Source organism: Solea solea, chromosome 19, assembly GCF_958295425.1.
Source record: "Solea solea chromosome 19, fSolSol10.1, whole genome shotgun sequence".
In the NCBI taxonomy this organism is placed as follows: domain Eukaryota; kingdom Metazoa; phylum Chordata; class Actinopteri; order Pleuronectiformes; family Soleidae; genus Solea; species Solea solea.
In genome coordinates this window covers 7,484,032-7,502,433 of record NC_081152.1, presented here as the reverse complement: position 1 = coordinate 7,502,433, position 18,402 = coordinate 7,484,032, and the positions used below count along the sequence as shown (strand labels likewise).

At 42.2% G+C, this 18,402-nt stretch overlaps 1 protein-coding gene across 11 annotated transcripts in view; it reads right to left on the bottom strand.

Annotated features, from left to right (window-relative positions):
- Positions 1 to 18,172, bottom strand: part of garnl3 (GTPase activating Rap/RanGAP domain like 3) — a 70,235-nt gene extending 52,063 nt beyond the window's left edge. For 9 of the 11 annotated variants that reach the window (XM_058616979.1, XM_058616982.1, XM_058616988.1 and 6 more), the window contains exon 1: positions 17,651 to 18,172. In XM_058616979.1, coding sequence (XP_058472962.1) covers positions 17,651 to 17,748 — 98 coding nt within the window. In that variant the 5' untranslated portion in view covers positions 17,749 to 18,172. Of the gene's footprint in view, positions 1 to 1,271; positions 1,594 to 17,650 lie in introns of those variants that run through there. The other 2 variants (XM_058616980.1, XM_058616987.1) reach the window with 2 other exon arrangements.
- Between the last annotated feature and the right edge of the window lie 230 nt (positions 18,173 to 18,402).

The window sequence follows — 18,402 nt, the reverse complement described above, 5'->3', positions numbered from 1 at the left end:
CCACATTGTCTACCTCGTAAATGCAACACACACACAACTGGCAACTGCATCTGACAGTCTAAATAATGTAAATGTCAGTGTCTCTGCTGCAGTTCCAACTGCAGCCACGTGAGATTCAAACGGTTTCAATTCTTTTTTGTAAAACAAAAAACAATCATTTGGATGATTGTTTTTACATCTTTATTTTAAAAGAGACACTAACCCATTATCCACTTTTCTGTTACACCCAATAATAAGTCACAGATATATTCTGCTGTGGTGACAAATAAAGACATTCATGCATAAAAAGAACAAAAAGCTCCATCATTCTCTTTAGCTCATCTCTTTCCAGTATGAAAGTAAACACCTTTGCTATCACTGTGGCATGAGTGCATCAAGGCTCTCGCTGTGTACCAGTGTCACTGCAGCCCCTGTGCTCTCTGTACTGGTGTCTATAAAACTGGGAAAGAGCTGCTGCTGCTGCCACTGCTGCTGCCGCTGCTGCTGCTGGTGCTGCTGCCGCTGCTGCTGCTGGTGCTGCTGCAGTGGTGGCATTTTCGGATCCATCAACAGTAAGAGGCTGGAAATGAGCTACAGCAGAGTAACCTTGGAGTACAACTAAACTCAGCTGCACAGTTAAAGCCACGATGCTGGCCACATTGTGTCATAGCCCAGCCAGAGCTGCACTCACTCTCGCAGTCCTACCTTGAACTGAAACGCATGTCATGAATAATTCATCATTTTCCATAGGCTACTGTAATGTCTGCTTTCCCAGGAAAAAAAAAGAAGAGGCAGCTTATTGACAAACAGGCGAGGGATGAGTCCACATTCACTATTTCTGTTTAAATTACAGACAAAGCTGTTGATAAACCAGAGCTGCGGTTTGATTAAAAAGCTGTTGTGGATAAAAAAAGTGTGCTCAGTACTTTCAGACTGAAGACTTGTGGATTCAGTGGTGCTCAGTTTGCCAACCACCTCACAGTAAATGGAAAAGCAATCAATAAATCATGCACTTGATGCATATCTGGGCAAATATGACACTCACTCACACACACACACACACACACACACCAGAGACAATCTTTGGAAACATTATTAGCCGATGCAAGCGGGTGGTATAACGCACTTTACGCACCAACAAAAACAGTGTTGGTGTGTTGGCTGAGAATATGACGCGAGTACGACAGAGCGACTACAGAGAAAGAGAGAGAGAGAGAGAGAGCTACCCGTTAGATTCAACAGATGAGAGAGGTGACATGCATGTACACAGGTTGTGTTTTTCTTGTTATTACCGCTGATTGAAAGTCAACAGTTTGTTTGACGCTGGATCCACACTGTTCATGTCCCCATGCGATGTCAGTCCAGCGGACAAGGCGACAACACACCGGAGTCCTGTCTCTCCTCCCGCTGTGTGATCCTCCTCCTCCCGCTAACAGCGCAGACTCATCACTGCAGCGCAAACTCTGACAAACAGCTGATCGCAAAAAAACTAAACAAAAACAAAACAAGGACCCCACACCGCTGCGTGTTCTGTTCTCTGCCGCTGACGCGAGGACTCTGTGCGCAACTGGTCACTGCATGGTGGTGAAGCGCAACGTCTCTCTGCCAGATGAGCTGTGTGTATTTACTGTGTGGTCCCTCTCTCTCTCTCTGTCTCTCTCTGTCTCTCTCTCTCTCTCTCTCCACCTCCCCCCCAACCTCACACACACACACACACCACACGTCACGTCACATTTTTTTGCTCCAGGCTCTGCAGAGCAAAAGGCAAAGCATTCAGAGCGGCTCATCCCTGATGTTTGTGTTTATTTCCACTTTAAGTTGCTCTTACATCACCGTCAGTTTAACAGTGTCCTGGAGCGCAAAGTGATGTCAGGATGCAGCAGCAGCAGCAGGTTCACATCTCATCGAGTGAGCTCAAAACATACAAAAAAATGTAATTAAATACAACGGAAGCCCAAACATGCGTTTTCCATTTTTTTGCGCGTAAAATGTGATTCTTAATGTGAACAGAAAATACAGAAAATGTAGTTAGTGAAGGCACAATAATATGTGATAAAAAGCACTGAATGGAGATAAACACACTGTGTATTTGGAAAATCCTTTCTACCTCCCTAACATACAGTCCCTGTGATTTATCTTTTAATGTGCCACAATGGGGAGCCTACTATGACCATCAACCACTTTATCCCCCACATGGGGGTTGAATGGGGTGCTGGTGCTGACATAGGGAGATGTGGGCATGGTACACCTGCTCACTTTGCCTAATTACCCAAATCTGCATTTTGGACTGTGGGAGAAACTGTGGGAGATCCCGGAGAAAACCCACACACACATGGGGAGAACATGCAAACTCCATGCAGTGAAGCCCTTGTTCCAACCAGGTCTCAAACCTGGGTTTCCTGGTCAAATATCAAACATGTTTGATTCCATGATTTGACACGAGGAAGACTCTGATGCGTCCGTCTGTTAATCTGATAATCTGTTCAAATCAGCCTAAAATCAGAAGATACCCACGATTTGTGGCCAATTATCCTCTAGACTTTAGTAAATAAGAAAAGTAGAGTTGCAAAATAGTCAATCATTTTCATGAATTAAGATACCACCTTCATCCATACACTGGCAAAATGCTTGAATAAATCAAAACAATAAATAAATGTGGAATTGCACCTGCAAGTATAAATATTAATAATTGCAAAATACTTTTGGTAAGTCAAAGAATTTCATCTTGTGTTGCCAATGTTCTAACATTTCTGTTCAAGGAAAAAGGTACATTTGCTCTTCTTTGGCCTCTTAGGCCCTCACAGATCAATCACTCTTATGTGCTCTCTGGGGTCTACCCATAATTCCACTCAACAGCAGGTGCAGGCAGTGATGAGGTCATTGATTCATGCAACCTCCGTCTTCCTGGTCTATATATTATGTCCTTAAAATGCACTTTTCTGTACCTTCTAATGATTACATCGCATCAAACACTGGACATCACAGAGAACTGACACTGGTATTTAATACACGCCACATTGTTTCAGATCCCACAGATCAAAACAACGACCCACAAATACTAATTCATTTTGAAAAAGGTAGGACTAAAGTGTAGTCACAAAAGGAAAAATAGAACAAATGTCATCATCATCATCAACAATTATTAACAAGATCAGACAACTGATGTTTTACATCCCTAATTATAAACACATGTAATGCTTCTTTATTTGTGGTGACTCAGTTAAAAATCTCCCATAAACCATCAAAAAGAATCAAGGGGAGAAAACAATGATACATGTGTTGTTTTTACGTTTTTTGTTTTTTTTGAAGTTCGTAGGATCCAAAAACAGTACAGAAGGATCAGATCAGATTTTTGGAAGTTAAAAAATAAAGTCACTCTCAATCTTACATGTAGTAAATGATGTTCTTTCCCATGGCTGGGAAAAAAAATCCCTTCCCAAAGAAAAGAAAGTGTAAGTGATTAGTGGATAAAAACTACCGTCATATGCATCACAGTCTGTTTCAGTCTCACAGTGGGAGTTTTCCAAAATAACTTTCCATCTTTTTATTAGTTGGAAAGTGTTTCCTTGCTGAGGAGTGAGTGCTCCAGGAATAGCTTGGAAAAGAACAATTTGGTCCGAAGAAAAACTACTCACTTGTCTAACTTGGACTGCTTAGGTTCAGAAAGAGAATGTTTAGCTTAAAAAACAAATAAAAAAGTTTATAAGGGAGAACATTTTGACCGTTTCAAAAGGATTGGCATGTGAATATTGATGTAAGATTGATCGAAGATCTAAATCTGTCCTTCATGGTCCAGGGAGAAAGAATTTGTGATATCTAAATAAGAGAATGCAGAGTGCAGTAACTGCTCTGCGAGTCACTGTTGCCTGCCTGTTGCGGGTCAGAGAACTACAGTGGCCTTCACACACCACAAAGTATGTCAACTCTCTTTCAAAATCTCTATTCAATCTCCCTGCCATGTCCTCTTTCGTCTTTGTTGGTTTATGCATTGGCTGTGTTTGTATTGTACACTCACTCACTCATCTTCTACCACTATACCCTCTATATGGGGGTCGCTGGCGCCAAGCTCAGCTGACATAGGGTGAAAAGCGGACTACGAACAACCATTCAGTCTCACACTCACACCTACGGTCAATTTACAGTGTCCAATTTACCTAATCCACAAATCTGCATGTTTTTGAACTGTGGGAGGAAACTGGAGAACCCGGAGAAAACCCATGCACACACAGGGAGAACATGCAAACTCCATGCAGAAAGGCCTGTATTATATACTCCTACTTCAAAGGAGTCTTTTGGAGCCACTGTAGAGACAAAAGCCGTGTTTCCAGAGAGCGGAATTGCTTGGTTCATTGCAGTACAGTATGTATTTCTTTGCATTTGCATTAAGAATGGTACCAAAACAACCATCCCGGGTCCATCCTGGATACGTGTGCGATGTGTCTGTGTGCACACATGATGAGAGCAGCCGCACTGACGCACGTCTCTTTTTAAGAATAGGACAAGTCTTGCCTATTTTTTTCCATTGGCAATTTACATTTCATGGTAAAAGAGACTGTGCAAACAGGGTTCAAATTATAACCTGATCTTTGAGGGTGGTCTGTAATAACTGACATTAAACAAAGAGCAGCACACATTATAACGCGTAGATTGCCATGAAAGTGCAGTCAATGTCACTGTAACTCACGGGCGATATTGTAGTTTTGTTGTAAAACATGTTTCTGTCCTTATTCTGTCACAAACAATAGTCTTTACATTGAAAATTGCATCGTTTGTGATTAAAGTGATTGTTTGTGGTTATATTTCAACGGCCCACCCCCACAGATGTACAATTTTACTACCTTCACGGGAGCCCAACACCTTTTTATGGGAATTCAACTCCCATTGGCTCCCACGTAATTCGCCAAAGATTCCACATCTATAACTGTCACATGTGTCACAAACACAACTGTTCCTATTTCAAAGTTAAAGCACTTATTCTACTACTCATTCAAGCTTTATTGTGGAATGTGCAGCTTCCTGAGTATAGAGAGTCCTGAGTATAGATGAGAATTTATTTACAATGGCAAACTCTTGCAGCAGCTTTGTTCATTGTACAAATAACCGTGGTGTGCTCTCTTGGGCAGATCAGTGACACAGCTGTCTCTGTATCCAGTGAGGGCCTGGCCTTACATAGTGGACCTTTGAAGGTCTTAAATACGCAGTAATGCTACAGGATGAGAAGAGCAATGAAACACACCCCCAAAAAATAAATTGCCTACTTGTCATGTGCATGTGTAAATAGTAATATTGAACATGTGTGTAGGAAACAAAGGAATGTGCTAAAACCATGTGAGGAGGGATTCTTTTTCTTAATCGTCTGCTCAGACCCAAAGAATAGTGGGTGAAATATGAGCTTAGGTAAATCTGATACCTGCACAATAGTCCAGCCACGGCCGATGTCTGTAGCTTAGCCCACAGACACACACACACACACACAAAAGAGTGCAGGAATGCTCGGCTCAGGCTACATGACACTCAGCTGTTCATCAATTTTTAATCAGTAGAAACCCCCCTCTGTGGCACGCCACACCACAGGAAAACACCTAGAGCTCTTGACACACATGACATTCTCCCTCTTCTACTCTCCTAATGTGGTTTCCTTTAAAAGTAGCTGATGTTGAAATGCAGCAATAATCTGTAACCGCCTGAAGGGAGAAACAGTTCATTTTCTTTTTTTTTTTCCTCTCTTTTTTTTAAGAGACCACTGAAAATAAAGCCTGGCTTTTCTCACGTCAGGATCAAGTTACAAACATCCAGCCTGAGACACCTGAACACCCCCACCACAAATTAGAGCCCCGAGGGTGATCTCACACACACACCCACACTCACTTGTAATATAAACACCTTCCTGTTGCCACATTGTGATATGCATCAAGTTGCCCTTTGCATAAGGGCTTCTATTTTTTTCATTTTCATACAGTGTCTTGCATAGTCAGTCTGTAACAAGGGAACTTAAAGTGACACACTGTAGAATTTCAACCGTCAAATAATGTCTCTGAGATTATTTTGATGGCACAGCAGGGTGAATGTCACCATTGTCCGTTCAGGTCTGACTCTGCATCACCTGCATTGACACTATTTTTTATTTTTTTTATTTTCTCTTTTTAAAATTGTTATTTATATATTGTATTTTGCACCAAGGGAGTGGCACCCAAATTTCGTTGTCCACAAAATAACGACAATAAAGGCTATTCTATTCTATTCTATGCGACTTTTGGTTTTGGGTCAGTGCCACTAAAAATGAGCGTTTGAGGTTGCTGTGCGTCGGGTCATGTTATTGAAGTCATCTCGTCAAATCAAGTGATTCAAACAATGTGCATACAATGAGCAATAGGTTATATAAGCCGGGTTGAGAATGCAAGTTATTTAAACTAAAGGACCTGGTATACACCAAAGTTTTGTGCGTCACATAACGCGGACCCTGGTATACTCACGTGGCAGGGTCCTATAGTGTCTCACTTCACCATCAGGTGGCGGTACAAGTCTGGACACGTTCCTACCAAAGAAGAATAGAATGATGCGACAGCTCCCTCGGACACTTCTGGTACGAACGGCTCACAGCCGAAAGGGCAGGGGACTCGGGGTGTCAGCCGGTTCGAGGGTCGCCAGGTTGACGCTCGGATTACTATCGTTGGCGACTACTTTTTCTGTTGTCGAAATGTTTATTCTGTTTGGTGAGCAGGGCTTAATACTCCACCACGTCCACGCGCACCCAACGTACTCTATGCACGCAGTTCCAAAATCGGGGCTGCACACACATCAACAGTTGATGACACAATTCACGTCATGTGCACTGTGCGTGAAAGTATACTAGGGCCTTAAGGCACTGTCTTTTATTAATAATGATAATAATAATAATAATAATAATAATGATGATGATGAATTGTATTTGTAATGCACTTTATATCGAACAAACAATCTCAAAGTGCTACATAAAAAAATAAAAATAATAAAAATAATTGGAGAGAGAACGTCTCCAATTAAACTAAAAAAGCTTTTGTCGTTTTGTCATGGTTAGTTTTCTAATATCTTGAAAAATAAAACAATGCAATGGTATTTGTATGAAATGCTATAACATTACCTACTGTAAAAGTCCTGCTCCACAGTATTGTTGGCTTGTCAACAAATACACGTTCCCCCCCTGTGGGGAGGAGCAACTGAGAGCAAATCCTACATTATGTTCCTCAAAGATCCATCTGTTAATGAGGCCTCGGAGCTAGTATCAACCGTAACAAAACTATTATTGGAGAAAGACCAAGTGTATTGTGACAACAGTCTGCTCCAGGTGATGAATATAATCCCCTGATTGTGAGATGAAAAACAGCCTCTGCTTCCATGAATACACAAGAACAGTTTAGTCTGTTTTCTGATGTCTTCAGTGAAATATGCACTGCTCTACAACAAGACAATGCTGCAGGAGGTTTGGGATTGTGAGTGAGGGAAGGAAGGAAGGAGGGAGGGAGGGAGGAGACATATTTTAATGTGACCCTGGATTTGAAAACAAATTTAACAGATGCACGTGCTTCATACCAGAGAGATAACCCACGGGAATCTCTCCGTCTTGTAAAATGCTTCCCTGATATCGACACGTATTTGATTGCATTTACTGCCCGACTCTTTTCTTTTCTCTTTTTTTATAGTTCTTTGCAGTGTATCTCATTGTTAACTATGCCGGAGTCGCAATTTTATACTGAAGGGACTTCAGCTGCCTGGTAAAACAGCAGTGATTGATTAAAGTCTCCCATCAGATTCTCCTCCAGCTGTAAACAGAGCCGAGAGGAGGCTCACGAGTCTAGTTCTCCCTCACATAACTTGATTCACATGATGCTATAAGGTTATTATGGAATTAATGATCAATAATTAATCACATGTTGAATGATACCAGCTGTCAGTCACACCGGCGTCCACTCCTATGAGTGACAAAACTGATGTCATGTGATATTGAAGTATAACGGACACTGTTAACGCCTTGGGAAAAATATTTACTCACGTTGTAAATCAAGAAGTAGAAACTCATTTTCCCATAGACTTGCATTCAGATGGAGTCGCCCCCTAGTGGCTATTCAGTATTGGAAGTGTTTAGGGCTGTCAAAGTTAACGCGTTAATCGTTGTGATTAATACAGCCGAGATTAACGCATTAAAATGAATTAACGCAGTTAATGCAAGTCATGAAAGCCAGGAATTATACGCACGAAAGAGTCACTTGTCTGAGAGACCGAGATAGTAGCCGAAGATGGAGAGAGGTGAGAGATTGTTGGACGGAAGGTTTCATTTTAAGAAGCTGAGCGACGGAACCTGGGTGTCACGGCATGTTTTATTGACAATGACTGGATGTTGCGATCCTTTGCCTTGACTGTCAAAAAAACAGATGCACGACTAATTGCTCAGACCTGCGCAGAGGAATTCCTCGACATCGCAGACGAGTGGAAAGTAAGTGGCAAACTAATCACTTGAGGCACTGATAGTGCCCGTAATATGCTGGCAGCTGCCTGGAGACTTCTCTTTGTCTCTTTGAAATCACACAGTTCTATGTGTAGTTCTGTGTTTGAAAAGTAAGATACAATTACACAATACACACTGTCTGATTACTCATTAATTTAGTGATAAGAAGAAAAGCAATTAATCTAGATGAACGAATTTCAAAATGTGAGATTAATTTTAAATCTATTGATAGTCCTAGTTTAAACACACTCAAAGGTGATTTACTATTATACTATTATTGTTCTTTGGACCTGCTTCATCATTAGCTGGGAAGTGGAATAAAAACTATATTCCTGTGTGCGTGGGACCTGACACAGGTGGACTATCCCAGGCCCTGTGCTCCCCAGACATATGCAACTTCAAAGTTCAGGGTATAGATGTGGGTGTAAGCATTATAGTGTGTGGGATTACAATCCATGTGCCCATGCCAGTATTATATATATATATATATGCATGAGCATGCGCAGGGTTATCATCAAGAAGTGAAGCCCGTGAAGCTGCATGATGGGGATCAGGAGCTCTCAGGTCAATAGTGTGCTAATCCCACGGCGCTACACCGCTTTCTCTCTGGTCAGCTGCTGCTCCGGCCCTTTAGTCTCACCGAGTAAGCCATGTCAGACCATGGCAACTTTCCCACGCGCAGGATAAACAAGGCCTCTGTTACTGTGTGTGTGTGTGTGTGTGTCTAAGCGTACAGTGTGATTAGCTGTGCAGCTCCTGGCACTGGATCACACTACAAGTCAATTCTATAAATAGAGATGTATGAAAATGTGCAAAAACACGTTTACAGTGTCATTTAAAAAATACACTAGATTCACCTACACGTGTCAACAGAGTTTGGGTTTTTATCCGTCACACTCATCTAAGTGCAGCATGCAAATGAAAAGATTTGCACATGACGTCACTTTCTTTTTGATTAGGTTTTGTCCGTGGATAATCTACGCCGTGTGGGAGGAAGCAGAAAAGATACATGGGTTCATTTGATTACAGAATAGTTCAACCATTGTTTATTCTCTCGCACTAACGTATTTAACCAGTAGAAGCACATTTCAATTTTTCCATGACAATATACTGTATTTTCTCTCTAGAATACGTTGCAATGTACTTTCACTCCACTATACTTCATTTGCAGTTACTACTTACAAAACAGGCTTATAACTTATATATTTATACTAGCTTCAGATGTGAGATGTCTGGGTGACTTGATTTCCTGTTTAACCTTCCAAACCCAAAGTTTGTACCCGATGTTAATGTCTGAATTAAAAGTAAGACTCCTCTGGGTTTTTTTTATCTACACTGCACTATGGCCTAACTTATAGGATTTTGAATGGAGTTACAAAACGTTAATATAAAACTAAACCTGACATGTACAAATATGTTATTATTTAAGTGATAAGTCTAAAATGACAATAAGTTAAAGCTTCTCAACAAATGTGAGGTGTTAAAACAAGCATGCTAAAATATTTCATTTTTAATTTAGACAAAGGCAATTATCTGCAAATTTAAGACCAGTAGTAAAAGTATTGGCTGCGGCCGTTTACATTCCTGCATGGGTGCTTTTACTTAAGGAGTTAAGGATTACAGCGCAGATTACACACACACACACACACACACACACTGTATGCATTGTATTGGCTTACATTAATTTCCTGGAGACTTACTCTAACCTTAACCATAATTACTACTGGCCTAAACCTAACCCTACCTTAATCTTAACCTAATGCTGACTTCATCTTAACATGTCTTCACCATAAAATGCATTAATTTACATTATGCCGACAGATTTAGGTCCCCACAACATAAGGAATACCAGACACACACACACACACAACATTTGGATGCAGACCTCGTTCCCCCCCTTGTCTCTTGTACGCCCCTAAATGCCAGCAGGTCACCATGTGACCTCTGTGAAATGCCACCGTGACAGGTTGCAGTAGTTTATGACGACGCTTTCATTAAATGTGATCAGGTGCATTAAGCTCTTGTCTGCAGCGATCAGAGTGAACCTGGTCATCACTCTGCCCTTTGCCTGGCGGCGACCTGGACGTGCTTTTGCTCAGTGTTTCTGGGCGAATGCACTTTATATGTCCTGAATACTGCTGAATGTGTTTGTCGATGAAGGTTTTGTTTTCGTCAACAATGACACAAATACAGTGAGCTGATTGTCTGTGTCTGAATGAAAACCTTCAGCTCAGTCCAGCTGCTCTCCACCTGAATGTCACCGACTATGAATAAGTATGAATAACCGATGCAGCAGCCATGTCATCACTACATTTTAACTGCTTCAATTAAATGCAATAAAAAGCTCAAACAAACAGATGGATAAAGGTCCAACGTCTTGTCTTCAATGTCTTTTCTCATGTCAAATAATCAATGTGTACACCCACGGTTCACATCACCAGATGGTCACATCAGTGTTTACACAGTGAGAGTCTGCCCTCTTGTGGTTAGATATTCTATCACAATTGAATAAGAAATAAAAAATAAATAAATAAATAAATAAAATAAAATAAAAAAGAGAACCCTGGGAAGCAGGTAGACGTCTTCATGAAGCAAAGATTACAGTTTCATCGTCTCAGAAAATAAAAAAGTATGTGCATATAAATGATTGTGGTGTTACAATCAAACTTATAAGTTTCATTTTGCTGCCTCACTGTCACACTGTCCTGACAACTTGAAGCTGTAACTTTAAGTTACTTTTAAATATAAATGAACGTCAGCCACATTCACTGTGATAAAGTTACAATGTAGAGTGAAGTCAAAAATTAAAACACTGACAAGAGCCTCAACTGTTTCAGGAACTATGGAATTAAATGGCTTTTCAAAAGAATAAAAGGCACCACTGTGCCACAGTTTCATAGTTTGGGTAAGAGGGTGTAAACTTCATCAAGTTAGTTCATTCTAAAGGGCTGATTGTCACATTATTCACACTTTCATGGCACGAGACGCTGCTTTCTGAAAGAGCAATCCCACACTGAGGTAAGACTTTCTGTGTCTCAGAGAAATAACAGAGAAAGGAAAGCGAAATGGTCCTTTGTGTGTGTGTACTATACATCTGTATTATGTGCACTATTTGCATATAAAAGTAAATGAAGACAATCTTCTTTCTGAACAGTATAATTCCTCTACTACGACAGCCGTGCGTCTACAGTTGCTGAAACCACATCTTACCAACCTCAACTAAAAGGATTCCAGTAGATGTTTCTTCAGGTACTTTCAATCCGCACTGCCATCTCTCGAACTCTTTCATGATTGGTTTCTGTTTTGCTCGCTCTCAAACCAACGCAAGGCTTTTTGCCAAACGCCCTTGAAACCACAGGGTAAAAATGTGCAACAGTCACAGGCTCCACACTCACTTCCTCTCTGAAGGATCTCTCTCTAAAGGTTACGACGAGGCCAGCGGGCTGGTGTGAGGCAACTCGCAGTGTACAGTACACACAGACTCCTTTTGAGCGTTCTTATTCTGCTCTATGTTCCTCTGGCATGTCAACACACATTCACTTTCACTTGGCCAATATGGGTCTCCTTGCATGTGGCTTGTGGCCATGCTCAAGATGGCCACATCTCGGCCAATACCCAGTTAAGTACACTGGCTCTGATCCAGCCAACTATAATGGGGAATATTTTTCCAGCCTCCAAGTTTTCCCAAAGCAGAGCGCAGTGTATTTTAATATGTAGGTATGCGTCCTAAAGCCGTAAATGGAAGCAGATGTTCCCGCCAAAGAGGAAGAGTTTGCATAGGGCTGTAATCAAGTGAAGGATTTTTTTTCTTCTCGTAATTTGAGTCTATTTTTCTGTCTAAATGAGTCTGGTGCACTGCATTGTGCACATGGCTGAACTGTGTCGCGTTGTGCTGAGCTATGCAGCCACATATGGGAGCGATTACAGTCCAGTGTTTATCAGACCTCACTGAGGGACCGACTGTACGGCTGAGCAGAGCAGAACCAGCCTTGTGCACAGCCATTTCAATTTCCCCAGCTACAACCTTCTATGGAAGTCAGACAAGTGAGACGGGGTTGCAGCAACACTGTGCACGCACAACAAACGTCCTGGATGCGGCGACTTTCTTGAGATGAAGCCATTTGATTAAATCAATAAGAGTCAATTCATGGTTTGTTCAAGGAGTGTCGAGTTTACAAGTCTCTCTCTCTGGGTTAAAAGTAATGTAAACTTGGGCTGAGCATCAGACTTTGACCCACTTCTGCTTGAAAGCTACATTAGCCCATAGACAAGCATTAACACACACAGATAACTGTATCTGTTGCAAATCATATTGCATTATGGGTAATGTAATGTCATATTTGCAATTAACCATTGTTTTCTTTTCAAATGAGTCTATCAGAGGAGTTTTAGATGACCCTTTAAAATGCCTTGTTTGTCTCTCCAACTGCCCAAGATATTATTCTTTAAAAGAAAACGATCAAAATAGTGATTTTACCAACTATTTATCTGTCAGTTGACTAAGAATTGCAGATCTATTGATGCAAGAGTAACAACACATCTATGTTTAATGTGTGTGTGTGTGCACGTGTGTGCATGTGTTGTATGAGAGGGAGAGAGAGAAAGAGTGAGAGCTAAACAACATTCCCAGTAAGCAAAGCAGTCAAGTGCCTCGAGTCAGCAAAAATGTCGGTCATTTCAGCTCCCAGCTGGGTGCTTTATGACAGACTGTAACACAGAGGGAGACCCAGGCAGCTCAAGTCTTTCACCACTACTTTCACCCAGTCTGTTGAGGAGCACATAAACATGGTCCCATCCATGCACAGTCTGATCTAAGAGCACGCAAACCAAACATGTCTGACACCGGAAACATATGTTCTGCATTCACACACTGCTTTGAAGTGCCCTGTAAAAGCTCCACCAGCAAACCACATAAGGACAAACCCTAATACATATTTCCTTCTCCTTTTTTTTTCTTTTTAAAGACACACAGTCTCAAAAACTCTCGAACCCATCTGCTTACAGTGCACGCGTGAACAGAGCGTGGTGCACTTCGGCTACATCTGGAACCAGTCTCGTGCCAATCCAGCAAAAGCAGCAAGCTGCAGCAAAGGCCCTGGCAACTGTAGTCACAAAACACTGGCGGTTTGGCAAAAGGCAAGGTTAATGAAGACACTGATAGCGTTTCAAAGCAAATGCACTCAAACAACCCCTGAAGTGAGAAGTTCAGGGAGTGGGCAGAAACAGAGGCCCGAGCGAGTGAAAGAGCACATCAACGATCGACAGTCTTTTTGCTCTCTGACTGTGCCTGAGGTTTGCACGACGGAGTCGTCATTGTCTCTTCTTTTGTGAAGTGGCTGAATGGAGGCATGCGTGGACAGCTGACAGCAGGGAGCGGCTGGATGACAAGCCGAGTAGATTGATTAGCGCACATTTCAAAACCCATTAATCCGACGCCGTCAAAGCCTCTCGTTCCATCCTACACTGTAAACAGACTCCTTATCTTAACATATTTGTTCATCCCGTGCTCCAAAGTCGAACCATAGTAACATGCTCTAATCACACATGGACCTGCTTTAGCTCAGTGATAAATGGGCTTTTCTTCCCTCACGGTGATGCTCTCTGCCAGTGCATGCCTTTCCTTAAATTACTTAAATTTCCTTGAACTACAAATGTTCTGTTATGGATTGATGAGCGAGCCTGGAAGATTCCACACAATGAGGTTAGTTTCCACCGCAGCAGAATCTGCTGATGCTGTGTTCATAGAAAGCAAACTGCCTTTGATAGCGGCTCCATCAGAAAACATCCTCCTCCTCCTCCTCCTCCTCCTCCTGAGGTCAGGGTTTGTGTGTTTGCTGGTTTGTCTGTCTGTCTCTATGGCTCTGCGTCTTGCAGCTGCAGACTCGTGGTCAGAGTGGAGACGGTGCTTTCGAGGCTCCTTCAAGTGTCACAGCACTAATCTAATCTGTCTAATCTCATTCGCACAAAACTAGTCGGTGTTGACTGGGAATGCTTTGAAACAGTCCCGAGCCAAAAAGTCAGCGACAGGAAAAGTTGACAAAGACTCATGACCTGATTGTTATGGAAAACCGTTGGAGGGGAAAAAAAAAAACCCACTACACTTTAATAAATTGGGATTTGTTGTTCTTGTAAGACGTACAGACTTCCCTCGCTCAAGCTCAAGACTCCAGGCCAAAGAGCTTGTCCAGAAGTTCCGTGCTTACTTATGCCATGGCATATTTAAACTCAAATGTTGAGGTTGAGGTTTTCAGTGCTTGTAGAAGCCTCAGGCAAAGACAGGGAGCAGGCTACATACATATACATAAGTTACCGCATGTGAAAAAAGGGACCGACATTTAGTCACCTGAAACCACCACAGCAGAGGAAAATGACTAAACGACTGGTCCCAGTGGTCATTTCAATTTTTCCTCTATAGCTCCTGTTGTCACTCAGCATATCTGCCAACTGGTGGCCTGCTGCTGACTTTGTGAGATAAGGCTTAGTGAAACCGTGTCCAAAACAGACTCGGAGAAATAATAATGTGATATGACGTGTGTCGCAGCAGATTAATTCTGGGGCCACAGCAGATTTAATGACAGGTTGTCAAGCTTCCCTTTTTTTTTTTCTTTTGAAATATTTAAATATTTGATACACAGTTCTAGGTGTAACAAATATAACCATCTATTATCTATACTGCTTATCATTTGTTGGTCACGGAGGGACTGGAGTGAATTGTGTCAATAAATAGATTAGGTTATTGCTGGAAAAAAAAGATAATTAAATTTAGAGGCAACAGAAAACTTTCCAGTCCCTAATGGTTAATTTGTGGTCACTGGCACAGAGACGCAGCAGTAGCAATACACCAGTAAGGACACAGGTACTTTTCCTCAGAGAAGGCATTGTGTTGTGTAATAGTAGGACGTGCTGCATTAAAAAGACCTGAACACTTTTAAATGAAATTGCTCCGTGTGTTGTCTATTGTCTACAGAAACCTCATCGCTCATAGATGTCACAAAAATGAATGATGAAAAACAAATGTGGATGATGTCATTTTTCCATGACCAGTACACTGTGCAATCACTTTTAACGTCAAAGTTTACGCCAAACGGTTGTCTATTCCAGTGTTAAATTAACATTTATTACTTTAGTCTTACATGATAGTCAACTGAATATCAATCACTACATTTGAGGTGGTTGGTCAGACAAAACAAGACTTTTAAAGATAGAAAAGTCACCTACAATGAGCATTTATCATTGTTTTCTGTCATTTTGTAAACAAAGCATTTGATCCAGATGGTAATCGTCAGGTTAACGGATAATAAAAATTGACGTGTAAGACGTCTCTCACACTGTGTCCGTGTCTTTAGCCTGGAGAAGAGAAAAAAGAGGACGAATCAATACCTACATGAAACTCCCTCATGACATACGTCCAGAGGCAAACATGTGGGAAAACATCTGCATGTGTGTCTGCACACTGTGGACATTACAAGCCGTTTCACACGCTTTTTACCTGGAAAGCTGCAGCAAAACGACTTACACGCAGACACTCCCCAGCAGCAGTTGAAGTAGCAGCGGCCCCTTTACTTGAATGTGTTTCATATCTCCTCAGTACAGTGGAGAATCTATTTTCCCATGCAGTAGCACTCCAGGCTCGGCTCTGATTGATTGTCTGTTACACTGCTAGTGTCTCAGAGACAGTCCGCCAGGAAGTCTTACAGTGTGACTGAGCCCAGAGCAAACAGAGAGGCAGCAACCCTTGCACTCCACACGGGAAAGCAAAATCAAGCTAATTAGAAGAGATGTGTAATTTAAACTTGGCACACGGACGACCAAATCTCACCCCCACATGCATCATACACCCTGATTAGAGTAAATGCTCCTATTTGGAAAGGGAGACCTGGCAGTGTAGATGGAGAGATCTCAAACTCTCTCTCTCTCTCTTTTACATACTCTAATTGTTTTTCCATGAAAATGCCAAACATTTGATAGTTTTGTGCTCTCAAATGAGAAAAGCATGATTACATTTCTCTGGTTTGAATAAAGTACATTGAGTAACTGCGGATTTGGGTCTATAGGACAGATAAAACATGACATTTGTATATGTCCCACTGACTATGACACAATGATGAGGTGTTTTCCAGTCACACCCAGGGTCACATGACCTAAATTTATTATGTTTTTTATGGTAACTTTTAAGTTTATTGAATGCCTTCAAGACAACACTCAGACTGAATTCCTTTCACCACAAGTGACTTCATAAACGACGCCCTTGTCAAGCCTTGAGGACGCTGAGTGACTGAGTGAACTGGTGTGACATCAGAGTTTAACCAAATATTTAAAAGGAACAAACCACAGTGCACACACTTCTGATGGATGAGAGTGGGAGTGGACCACACAGAGAACTGCATCATACCCACACACACAGTCACTGTGGCCACAGGAAGATGTCTATCACAGAAACCTTAGCGGGGTATTACACACCAAAAAGCAATTGCACCATGCGGAGAGGTCATCTGAGCTGCACATTTTATGCGAACCTGCCAACAAGAAAGACCCCCGTGTCTTCATATGTCATATGTCTGGGGCCCCAGGGTGCAGGTGTATTTATGTGAACTCACAGGTGCGTGTACCTCACACAGCAGTAGGTGATCCGATCCTTCAAACCGTTGCCTCTGAGCTATTTTTAGGCCGAGGGGGGATTACAACGCGCATATTCTCAGCCCTCTGTGGCCCAAGATTGGACAACACTGAGGCGCTGAGGTTGCAGGACTGCCCAATCAACACCTAGTCTTGGCTATAGAGTGGTGATTGACGGTGTCCCGCCACTGAGGAGCACTGTCAATGTTGCAGAGTCAGGTGCAGACGACATGTATCCGTGCGTAATGCATCACACAAACACACACACACACACACAGTCCGACATAGGATATGTGAACGCATTAATGTTAATCCACTGATGTGGGAATCACACACGGTTATGGATGCGCGATATATATATATATTTTTTAGGTATCCCCCCCCTTTCTCCAAATTAGTGCACACTAGATAAATGACCAAACCACAAGGTGAAACATACCCACGTTAAAGCCAGTGTTTGGCACCATATGAAGTGCCACTTCAATGCAAGAGAGTGTAGCGTTTATGGGATAGTCCAGCCATTTTTCATCCCCCTTATTGTCCCAGACAAAGATCATAAAGAGAAGGACATACCTGGTGATCTCAAAGCTGCAGCCTTTCCGAAGAAGCAAGGCTCTCTTCCGCATGATGCCTTTGTCCCTGCCGAGGTACACATTTTTATCTGAATTCATGGGTGCTGGACGAGCAGATAGACTGAAGCGAACAGCAGAGCTTCCTTTCCAATGTTCCAAAAAAGTCTACCAAAAAAAAAAAAAAACAGCGAGCAGAGGGCTGTGAGAGGCGGAAGAAAAGAAGAGGCAGTGTAGCTGAAAAAGAAGAGGAAGAAAAAAATCCTTTTACGCACAGCTCACCTCAGCGGGGAAAGTGATCTCGCAGACTTTCTTCGTCTCCTCAATTCAGTTCGAAACAAAAGCTTTCAGTGGTGCATGCTGCCGGGATTTAGTGGTTTCTCCATGCAGCAGCGGCAGCAGCAGCAGCGGCAGCAGGAGGAGGAAGAAACGGGACTGCAGCAGCTGAGCTCAGGAGTCTCTGCCGCCCCACTGATCCTGCTCTGATCCTCAACTGTGCTGGAGCCCACAGCTCTACGAGTGTGCTTCAGCCCGACACTGAGACAGAGAGAGACAGAGAGAGACAGAGAGGGAGAGAGAGACAGAGAGAGACAGAGGGAGAGAGAGAGAGGAGACTTGTTACAAGCAATTAGGGATGCACGATATTGGACTTTTTGCCGATATGCCGATATATCTAATCTTTCTATGCCCAAGGACAGAGGTCATTTAGTCGCTTCTGTAGTGAAATCTAAGTAACGTTTTTCATACTAATGTGGC